Source organism: Pseudopipra pipra, chromosome Z (genome assembly GCF_036250125.1).
Source record: "Pseudopipra pipra isolate bDixPip1 chromosome Z, bDixPip1.hap1, whole genome shotgun sequence".
In the NCBI taxonomy this organism is placed as follows: domain Eukaryota; kingdom Metazoa; phylum Chordata; class Aves; order Passeriformes; family Pipridae; genus Pseudopipra; species Pseudopipra pipra.
This window is the reverse complement of record NC_087581.1, coordinates 36,893,580-36,905,435: the sequence shown is the minus strand read 5'-3', so window position 1 is coordinate 36,905,435 and position 11,856 is coordinate 36,893,580. Positions and strand designations below refer to the sequence as shown.

At 40.6% G+C, this 11,856-nt stretch overlaps 1 protein-coding gene across 4 annotated transcripts in view; it reads left to right on the top strand.

Moving 5' to 3' along the window:
• Positions 1 to 4,109: 4,109 nt before the first annotated feature.
• Positions 4,110 to 11,856, top strand: part of FRMD3 (FERM domain containing 3) — a 146,749-nt gene continuing 139,002 nt past the window's right edge. The window contains exon 1 of one of the 4 annotated variants that reach the window (XM_064641329.1): positions 4,110 to 4,231. Coding sequence is in view for 3 of the 4 variants with exons in the window: in XM_064641321.1 (XP_064497391.1) it covers positions 9,964 to 10,245 (282 nt within the window). In the remaining variant the exon portion in view is untranslated. Of the gene's footprint in view, positions 4,232 to 9,948; positions 10,246 to 10,357; positions 10,660 to 11,856 lie in introns of those variants that run through there. The other 3 variants (XM_064641321.1, XM_064641322.1, XM_064641325.1) reach the window with 3 other exon arrangements.

The window sequence follows — 11,856 nt, the reverse complement described above, 5'->3', positions numbered from 1 at the left end:
TTCCTCAGCCTTTCCTCATAAGACAGTTGCTCCAGTCCCTTAATCACCTTTGTAGCCCTCTATTGGGCTCTGTCCAGGAGCTCCATGCTGCTCTTGTACTGAGGAGCACAGAACTGTACACAACACTCCAGGTGAGGCCTCATCAGGGCTGAGGAGAGGGACAGGATTGTGGAAATTTGTGGAAATGCTCATAGATACCAAGTATTCTTGCTATTATCATGAACATATATATAACATTGCTATTATCATGTACATATATATAACATTTTTAAAGCTCTTCAAGGATCCAATGCAGTGGTGCTGCTGACCAGTGCTGAAGTTTTCCTTATATTTTTCCTCACTTTTTTTAATATGAATCAAACAAGAAATTCTCAGAAAGTACATTAAGTCTCCCAGTCTGCAAGAAATTTTATTTCTCTTGCATGGCACTTAACGTTATGAATGATGAATGCCTTGCTTTTTTTTTTTTCCTTTTTTTTTTGACTGTTATTGGTCTCTGATCATGTAATTGAGATTTGAAACTGCCTGTATTTCACATCTCTATTAAGAAATTCTTAACAAAGACCAGAACCTTGGAAGTTATTAGGCTGTTACTGAAACAGGCCAGTCCTCAAATTACTAGCAGACCACAATGATTCCTGTAAGGTGCCCTGTGACTGAATATGTATTTTGCTGTAATACCCATATGATTGTGCTAAACTAATTGAATTTGCATGAATATTTTCCGTTTTTTGGCTGATTAATTGTGAGGCAAGGAAAAATGCTTCATTCAGATAAGGGTTCTTAGAAGGTCCAAATGAACAAATGCAAAAATACTATTGGTCACTTTGACCCTGGAAACATTGTCACAATTGCTACTCTGATTCCCAGAATTAAAACTTTTAACTGCTCTGTCACAACAATCCTTGAGATTCTGCTAACATGAAGAGCAATGGGCTACCCCACCTGCAGTGCACACCTGACCACTTTTGTAACCAGATTGTCACAATTTTATCCAGTTTAATTATTACAAAGCAGAGAAAACATACTTCTCTATTTAACAGGGTTTTTTTCACAATGCTTATCTTTGCATTTTGGAAAAAGAGCCATGTCATACTGGTGTGATGTCATCTAATAACTATTTTCTATCTGTCTATTTGCAGGAGGTCTTGCTAGGCGTTCTCTTTTACTCAATCTCAAGCTAACAAACCATGAGCAGGCACTGACAACTGTATGGACAGCAGTGTGCTCTGCAAATGCTGCTGCAGGGAGAAGAAAAAGATCTGGAGAAAACTAATTGAATTGCACAAACACAGGAGCCTATAGGCAATGTGAAGAGGACAATTACATTCAGACTTCCTGCTGGTGTGAGTCATGTGACTTGTGCAGATATAATTCATGTTAGTAGTCTACTGGAAAGATGACTGGATAAAACTCAGCCAAATGGTTGACTTAACATCATCACATTGTGTATGCTTCAGTATCCACTTAAGATGTGTTTAATTAAGTTGTAGATCAAGTTAAATATGTGGATCCTTTTCGTTTGAGTTGAATGAGGATTTCCCTTCCAGTCTGTCCTAGTCACAGACAAAAAAAAAATATTTTTCCACTTATTATTTCTTTAATAACGTAGAGGGGTTTAATATTAGTCTTCATCATTTAATGATGTATGTACATCTTAGGAAATTTATTCTGATGCTGCCGTTTCTTTGAAGATGATTTGCCGTAGGTGGCATGGGTGATTTTCCATAGCATTTAAAATTATTTTTATTTCTAATGTTGTCAGAATATATAACTTGATTCTGAAGCTCTGATGTAGTTATATAAAAAATCCTGTATGGTTTAATGAACTCCACAATACATTCACATAGCTGAAATAAGAGACAATGGAATGTAAATGTCTTCTGATATTTATTATATTTAATAATAGGTGAAATTAAAATACAGTGGTGAAGGATGAACATTCCAGAATTAAAAGGCAAAAAACCTGAAGAATACCTACCAGAACACCCACTAAGTACTCCTAAGGCCCTAAAGAATTTTCCAGATACCATGGAATTTGGTATATTTTATGGCTTTTTGGGAGTATTTTCAGTGTCTTTCCGAGACTCTGGTTTGACTAATTGACTGATACTGAATTTATGGAATTCAGTAAAGCTTTGTCATCTACTTAATTTAGCTGCCTAATTTTAGAGAAGGGTAACATGAAATACAAATGAAAGAGTTCTACTTTCCTGGAGTTATTTCCTTAACTGTATCTACTTCCTTCTCAAGAATACTAGGAAAGGTCTATTTTATTCAGAATATTGCCAAATTCAAAGTAGAAAAAACCACATTCCTATGGTAATTCCTAATGGAAACTTATCACAGCATAATGGCAAACTACTACAGAGGTGCACAGGCTTCTTAAAGCTTGGCAGGAACATCCATCATCATGGACGTCTGCTTCTTATAAAAGTAAGGGCTTAGATACATTGGGTAATCTGAACTTTCTGAATCCTAAGGAGAGAAAGACTGTTTTGCAAGCAGCTAAATTTATGTAGACATTTAGGGGTTCAAATTAAATTCTGAGTATGTATTGATAGTAAATGCAGAGTGTTAATAAGATGTGTTCACTGTGAGAAGAGTAGCTGAAATAACCTGTACTGTTATTTACACTGTTCTGATGGCCACAGTTAGTCCTCATTTTTAAGTAAATAATCATCAAATTATGTCTGTGTTGATCGAAACTGTACCAAAAATTTTCAGAATTTGTTCTATGCAAGCAGTCAATACATTGTCTGAAGTCCTTTCCTTTGGATTCTACAGTAGATATTTGGGGTTTGGGGAGAACTTAGTTCATACTGGCTCTCAGCATGCAACAGGATTTGCCAGTACTGAGAAGAAAATCATCAGTTTGATAAATCTGTCAAGATTTTAGACAGCTGGGATCAGTAAATCAAACTAAAGCTGTTATACGTTTTAAAAATCACGTTAAGTATTTGTACATAATATCTCATCCCATTTTTTTCATACTGAAGTGCGGACCCTTAGGGTACAATGTTCTTGAAATAAAAAATGAGCGCTGTAAATAAGTCTTATTTTTCCAGTTTGTGGTAAAAAAAAAACAGGTAAGAGTGAATAGGAGTGACTTTACTTTGTTTCTTCTAAGTGATATAGGTATGTTATCAGCTTGATTGCGAAGAATTATCTGAGGCTAGCTAGAGGCAAAAAAAGAAGGCAGGACTTCAGATCGTACTATAATCTGAACATGCCCTAGCTCACTAATTTCTGTACAGGGAAGCTTAAGAAAACATTTTTCTGAAGGTTAAACATGCATAACTCTAAACACAGAAGTTATTGTTAAATGATTTAAATTTTTCTAGCAACAACAAAGGAAATTCTATAACCTGCTTATGCAATGGCTGGTTGACTCACTTTCAAAAAAATAACATAGATAAGAAGTGGAAGATTAGTTAGTTTTTTTATTCCTTAGTTATTTTTATTCCTTGGTTCCTAACTTATTAGTTAGTTTTGGTTATTCCTTAGATTTTGAAAACATCTTCATTTTACAAACTCTATCAGTGTAATCCAAAGGAAATCTTTCAATATCAACTCCACGTTTGGACAGTAGTCCTACCAAATTTAATTATGTATAAGAAATCAAAGTATGATTTACCACATAACATTTTCTCCATGTGATGTGAACAAAATCAGTGGACTAACATAAATACTTCAGAAAAGTGCTCAACAAATCAAAATCTGCCTGAAATGCTAAATTCATAAAATACCATTTTACTTATCTGCCACATTGAGAGTGCAAAAAAATGTGAAAATTACAGTGGTTTTAGTCCAGAATAACAACTAGAGCTGCAGCAGTGTGATTCAAAAGTGACAGCAAGAGGCAAGGGGTTATGTCTGATGCTCAGAGCAGTCAGGAAAATATGTGGACCTTTCTGCCTGAGTGTAGGAGGCTGCTGGCATAGGTAGCGCTCATGGGGAGTGCACAGCTAACTGCTTGGCACAGCTAACTGCTTGCAGGCCACAGTCACGTGTAGCCTGGTGTAACTTCAGTGTTACTACAGGGACAGACTGGAAATAAGGAAGACCACAGAATTATGGAAAGACTATTTTTTTTTTTTTTAGTCCCTTCAAAAAGAAATCAGGCATAGCTAAAGATGACATCCAGGACTGTTTCTGTTCCACTCTGGGTGAGAATAAAAGTTGCTTCTCCAGGATTACTTTGTTACTTGGAAAGATTCTGGCCTCCACTGTAAGTACTGGTTTTGCAAAGATTTATTATTTTATTGTCTTATCTTGTATCTGTCTCTTAAGAGCCAGGATGTAAAAGTTATTTACCCCATATTTCAACATTACTTACAATAGCAATAGTATGCATTGATGTAGAACCATCACTTTTGAAAGCACTCAAAGCATTAGTAAGATGTAGCCACCCACTGACTTTGGGAAGTGGCAGGGAGAATATGTATCTTAGAATGCTGCTTCTACTAGTAAGTAATAAGATTCCTATTTCTGAGCAGTTATTAGTGAAGGCTTTTGAAGTATGCTTTCTCAGTGTCTCTGATGGCTTTTTTCCATTTATTTAGTCCACATCTCTTCCCCAGGTAGCTAAGCCTCCATTCTGCAATCACTTACAAGCATACTTAACTATTATACCACAGAACCTCGAATGTGCAAGGAAGTTCAACAACAAAGATAATTGCAACTTGATACTGCAATCCTGCCTGTATTAGCTTTTACATAATTAAGAGAACCAGATCAATGAAAAGCAACAGTTCTTAGAGTAATTTGGAAAGGAATTAATGACAAAAACCAGAACATATAAAGAAAGCTATATTAGAAACTGAATATTGTTGCATATTATTATTTAAAAATCATGGTGGTAATTACTTTAATAACAGACTCTGGATAGAAATTAGATGCCAGCAAGATTAACAAACTTGAAATACTTGTGTATGATACTTGTTTTTCCTGTACTACTTAAGTTGTTCATGAAATGTACTAGGAACCTGACATAATTTGTGCAAAGCAGAAGTTTTCTTTGCTAGACTTTACCTTGATTTATGCAAATTAGACATGGTGTTAAATCTGATTCCTCATGTAGACCCCAACTTTGATGATCAGTCCTGGTTGGGAAAGTGCTTTGGACACACTTGAAGTTAGACAACTACCTCTGCAAACAAAGGATGTAAAATTCAAATTGTATGATGGGAATATTAAAAATCAGAATAACCCCAAAAGAAGAAAAAGAATTATAAAAACAGCCAAAACTGGTCTAAGCACTTTGAGCTCTTTCAAAGTGCATGTGCAGCAGCCATGGAAACAGGATGTTACTGCAGGAGAATTCTGCCCATGAGCATCCAAATTCCACCCAGTAACAAGAACAGTATAAAAGAACACACAAAAAAGGTTAGTAGTGGGGACTATTTCTCTGTGCTCTCACTTAGCAAGGCTTTTGGGATGCTGAGAACTCTTCAAAGCCTAGCTCTGAATATTTTGCCAATGTAGTTGTATATTTTATGATGACTGTTAGTGTCCCAGTAATGATCAAATTTACTCCTCCCTGCAATAATATAGTTGAAAAAATGTGATTGTTTGGTGTAACATTAGACTGTATTTTGATTTGGAGTCTTACTAAACATTCATTTAGATAAATTCTATAAAGAGAACTCTTCAAGCTACAGGTAGGCAATGCCTACCTCTTTTCTATGATTATCAACACTACCACCAAACATACCTCTACCTACTTAAAAAATGAACTTTTTAGTTGATCAGATTCATTGCTATATTCATTGCTATATTTTTTGTCTGTGCACAAATACAGTCAGGAGAAGAGAGCTCTGATCTTCAGCTTGATCAGGAGATAGAGAGTACCTTTTTTGGATTATTAAATCATGGTGTGGGAATTTTTTTTTTCATCATAGACTGAGGAAATATATGAATGTGGCAGACACTCTACCTTCAGCATGAGGTGATCAGGCTCCTGTAGGTACTGAATTAACTGTAGACACCCGAAACCACTGGTTGTGGCACATGCAAGACCTGTAAATCTTTCAGCAGTGGTAGCTGCAAGGTTTCTCTGAGGCTGTTAGCAAGCTGGAAAAGTATTGCATGGATTGTGTGAAAGCAGCTAGAGAGAACCAGTAGTGAAAGAAGTTTTTGGGAACAGTAAGAAAAGGCAGCATGGGAAACTGAGAGAGTACTCTGCCTCCTGTAGTTTTCCTGACAATGGTATTAGAACAGTGGGACTGGCAGTATATTCCCTGAAAAGAGAAGAGTGTACAAAAGAAATGTTTTGATCCCTACTGATAAGAAAATCTTGGGAAGTCTTGGGACTCAATGAACCATGATAATCATCTCGCTGACTTTATCCTCTGAACCAAAGGCTGGGAACTGACATTTGCCTTCATGGTAATTGTCATGTGTGGATTAAAATCAATGTAAAAATTAGTCCAGTAGGCAAATTTCAACTGTGGTGTTGTGCAATCCAGTTTAACTCAGACAAGTGATATGTTTGAGCTTCCAGATGACATATGCAGGAAATTTGCTGAGAAGTTTGTACAGTAGATTCAACCCATCGTTCTTGCTGGAAGGGTGTATTGTAATGTTCTTCCCCATACTTTGTTCTGAGGCTTTGTAGAGATTGCTAAACTTTATTAGTGTTAGAAAATACCTGCTTCTGACTTACCACTTCTCCCCCTGTGAGCCATGGATGTGGCTCACAACTACACCCAAGGAATGGGGAGGCCACAGGACTATCAGTGCCCTGCAAGCTGTCATACAGCCCTACAGATTTTAGTAGGACTTTAGGTCTTTTTTACTGGGGTAATTGTGGTCAATATATCACTGATAGCCCTGGAATTTTTAGTGGATTTGGAGTGACAGCTTGTTTAGCTCCGTTTGGAGTACAGACATGAAAATCCCAAGTCTTTTGGTACTGCTGTCAAATAATGTAATATTTTACTTATCCTGTTGCCTTCTCATTCATGCAATGAATATATAATGGTTTTTTACTGTTTTTGTAATGTAAAAGAAAGTAGAAACCCTATGTGAATTCAAATTTCAGCTTCTAATTCAACTCTGCCCTCAGTGAACAATATAACTTTTGCTATTTAAATTTTTTTTTGTAATTTATGTATATTTTAATACTCTTATAGTTTGCTAGAGATATGCATTAATATTTTATATAAAGTTTTCAAGTTACTGGTGTAATATTTAGATGTGGGAGACCTTTTATTTCGAGATGCAACTCCCTGCTTTTTTTTTTACAATTTTTTTTATATAAAGTGGTTTTTTTAATGATTACTTAAGATTGAAACAAAAAGATCATGCAAATGTGGGATCTATTGTTTGGTTTTTTTCATATTTTGAGTGCTTCCCAGTATGCCCAGCTCTTCAATTAGCTCATTGCTAATTTCGGCTTGGTGCTAGATATATTTTACAATAATACAATGTGTGTCTCAAAGGCAATTCCATTGACGATAACAAAAGTTTGGGGCCTTGGTATGAAAAAGTTGTTTGCCTTGTGAACTAGATCCTTCAGAAGTCATCCAGACTTTCTGCTTTGTAACAGGATCTCTAGAATTCTTAGGAAGCTAGCTTTTCTGTGGACTTTGTGACCTTGACAGCAAAACTCACACTTTCCTGACTATAGGAAACTACTCTCTGAACTTTTGTTCATTGCTAGCTCAATACCTAGCTCAACTCACCTTCCACTCTTCAGGATAAGCTCTGGAGAAGCACAATATCCAGATCATTTGTCTTCAGCTAAAATATTTTAGAACTGGAGTTCCTAATCCTTCTGTATAAGGGAACTGGGTTAAATCTAAATTGTCCTAGCCTTCATAAATTTTAATGAAGTCACTGTTTAGGTATTGGCACCATGATCTCTGAGCAACAGCTAGTTGCTGTGCGTGCTGTATGAGCTGTCTGTGAGACCCCTGCAAGGGGCCCAAGCTGAAGGCAATGAGTAGGTGTGGGCCTTGGGGAAGGAGGTTAGTGTGCTATGCAGGGCACCCCTGTGGTGACTGTGAGTTGGGTTTCTTGCCTACCTATGCTGCAACTCAAGGTCTGACCCAAGGCAAGCATTGTTTACAGCCGCAGTAATTGTATTTATAGATTAATCTTTGAGTATTTGAGGAAAAAAAACCAAAACCAAACCAAAACCAAACCACATGTCTACATATTTGATTAAATTATAAACATTAATTGAAAGAGCTAAAGTTGCTGTGATTGTCAGTTTTTGAAGGGAAAATCCCTGACTATTATATTCTGTAATTTAGCTCCATAAAGAATCATCCCAAAATCAAAGTACTACTCAAGCTCACGAGTGTTCCCTGTTGTCTGTAAACATAGCTTTGTATCTGTCAGCAATTCAAAGGTAAACAGAAAGTATAAGCTACTGTCCCTTGGGCCATCCACATGAACTCATCTCAAAGCAAATTCAGTGACCAATTAGACAAACAAAGAATGGGAATGTGGCTGTTGCATTGAGCAGTGACAGTTCTGACAGAGAAATATGTTATTTTTCTCACAGAGTTCTCAGGCACTTCAAGTCAACATGGTATGGGGTATTAAAGAAGCAAATAAAGTGGCAAAAAGACATGAGTGGCCTGTCTTTAAAACAGGCAAGTAAAGTTTTGCTGAGCTTTGTGTTCCTGCAGCTGTGCTGCTGTCAGTACACACTAGTTCACACTTGCTGTGCAACAGTTTGAAGATGCAGGTTTCATATTATAGTCATCACTGTTGATGTAACTCTGAGAACTCCTGAGAAACTCATCCCTCTCCATGTGGTCCTGACAGTAAAGTAGAAAAAAACAAACCAACCCTCGGACAGTAGTAAACTTTCTCCTGCTCCCTAAATCTTCATCAATGGCTTAGTTCCCTCTTATAGTTCCCCTTTTGGATGGAGAAAGGTGTGCTACAGAGACTGAAGGGAAAGCTAAAATATCTGGGTTAGAAAGAAAAGATTCCTTCTGTACCAGAAGAAGGAAAATATGTGTCACCTGAGAGTTAATCTGCATGTGGGCTGAAATCTTGCTACCGAGTTCCCATGTTGTACGACTGTAAGACAAAAAGTGTTATTTTATTATTAATGAGTGGGTGTCCACAACTAACTGGTGTCTCAACTGATAAGGACCTTCTTCCATACCTTGTGGGGTGACTGCAGCTGTTGAGGTGCAGTGTCCTTCAGTATTCACTATGCAATTGGAAGCATTTATAATTTCTGAGAAGCATATGCGTATAGTTTTCTTTTATGTTTCACATTAAAGGGCTTTGCATATTTATTAGCTGATGGTAATATGAGCTTTATATACTTCTCATTTGTTTGTGGTTGTCTGTATTTCCTGCTGCTAGTGGTCCAGCAGAAAACTAAAGAGTTTACAGGGGTAGCAGCACTTTGGCTTTTACGTGGGATTTTCAAAAGAACAATACATTCACACAGAAATATTTTCAAAATATGAACATTTACAAGTAATTGCAGGCAACTAAGCAAAATAACTGAAATACAGTTCACTTCTGAACTGAAATACAGCCACACCTCTGTGTGGCTGTCAGTGCATCTTTTCTCTTTGTAAATTTCCAGTCACATCCCATTTTGTACTGGCTGTTTTTCATTTCACACTGCAAAGGGAAGTGCTCCTCTTTTAAAACAATGCTGATCCATGTTTCAAGGCTGGTTAATGTTGGTGCTTGCTTCCTGCAAGGTTTTGCACTAATGGATATAGCCTTTTGTGATGGAGGACATAATAATGAAGATACTGAATGCTGTATTTTCTTTCCCCCTTAGACAATAAATGGGGTGAGACCGCTGTTCCCTAATGGGTCATTTTTTCCCCTGAGGAAACAAGTTTCTAAGGCTTGTACTCTTACATTAAGTTGCATTATGTTTTCTTCTTTATCATTAGTGTACACTTATCTTTGGTGAGGTTTTTTTATATAACTGTGTATATATGTATTTGGGTTGTCCTTCTGCCTCGGGCTATGTTGAGATACCCCGGGGACTCACTTTCCTGGCGGGCAGGCAGCGTGGGGACTCCACTCTCCGCCAGCAGCCTGGGGGATGTCCCACCTTTGCAGGGCACCGGGCATTCCCAGGGGAGCACCAGTCGTTCAGGTGCACTTCAAACCAGGAGCAGCACGCCCGTGTCGGGGAAGGCAAACAATCGCGCTGCCTGTGTCCCTTCCGGCTGTGCCAGCCCCGCGGAACTGAGCCCGGCAGAGCTCCCAGCCGGGGCTGGTGGGGCGGAGAAGAGGAAGGAGCAGGTGAGGGCGGAGAGGTGTCCCCGCGGGCCATGCCATGCTGTGCCATGCCATGCCGGAGGCGGGCGCAGGAGGAGGCTGAGGCCGGCCAGCCGAGCGCATCCTGACGCAGCGGCGGCCGAGCCGCGGCGGGCGGGCGGATGGCGGGCGGCGGCAGGCAGCCGCGGGGCTGAGGGGCGGCGCTGCCGCCGCTCCGTGCCGTGCCGTGCTGTGCCGCTCCGTGCCGTGTCGCACCGAGCCGTGCCGTGGTCGGCCGGGTGCCGCTGCAGGCTGGCCCCCTGCGGCTGCCTGCGGGGTGGTGGCAGGCGGGCTGCCGGGATGATCCGGTTTCGAAGCTCAAGCATCAGGTCGCTGAGCGCGGAGATGAAATGCACCGTGCGGCTGCTGGACGACTCCGAGATCTCCTGCCACATCCAGGTGCCAGCGCGGAAAGGGGCGGCGGCGGCGGGGCGGCTCGGCGGGCGGTGGCTCCCCGGTCGGAGGGCCCGGGCGGCGCTCGGCTCGGCTCTGCTTGGCGCGGCCGCGGTGGGAGCTCCGCTCCCTGCACTCTCCGTTGTGGGCGCGGAGCTCCGCGCACCTGCGGCGCGGGCAGACACGGCTGTTGTGCCGCCTCCCGGCGCTACGCCACAGCTTGCACTGCACGGCGGGGAGCCCACCCGGCCGCGGCTGGAGCCGCGGGATCCGCCGGGCTCGGGCAGCCCCGGCACGGCGTCCCCGCGGGCGGGAGGAGCCCTGCGGGTTTCTTGGTCCGGGCGAAGAGGGAGATGCCGGCGCTGCCTTGCCTGTCCCGCGGGACGGTAGCGGAGCGCCCCGGTGGGCACTGCTTGCTGCGGAGACGGTGTGAGGGAGGACCCGCTTTCCTATGACAGGAAAGCCCTGGCTTGGGAACAAGGCCCACGGCGGGCGGTGTCAGGAATCGCAGTTACCGAGATAGCGGGCAGAGTTCAAAATGAAGCGCTGTCCTCTCTTCCTCCTCATTTAAGGGAGAAGATAACTTACGGAAGGATTTTCAGCGATAGTAGTTGTGCAGCTGGAAAAAAAGCAACTTCGCTGTAGTCCCTCTTTCTAATTACTTAGCCCCTTTTTTATTCCTTCAAGTAATAAGGATAAGGGTGTGAGAAGTCTTTGAATTTCTGGTGGAGCAGCAATGTTTGTAGTGTGTGAAAGCAGGGGTATTTCAGGTGTCCCCACAAGAACCATAACTCTGGCACATTATGGAAGATTTAAAGATTCTTAAATTGCAAGTGTTAAAATTAAGTTACCCTCTAAAGTTTCCATGGCATTCAAGAATCACAGAGATTAATTTAGTATCCAAATCGGTTAGTGAGTAGCCTTTTAGGAAGTAGTTTATCGTTCACAGTTGGTCTTTCTGTCTCTTTGGTAGTATGAAATAGGCACAAATTCAAATTAAGTTAATGATCCTGTGCAAAGACCATTATGGCTTAAAAAAAATCAAATGCCATGACATGCAAGCTACATTTTCGCTTGGACCAAATTATGGGTTTTGTTAGTTTCAATGGAGCTATTTAATACTAGAATAGAGGAGGAGAGTTCCAGTTAAAAGAGACCTACAACAATCACCTTAGTCCAACTGCCTGAGTGCTCCAGGGCTGA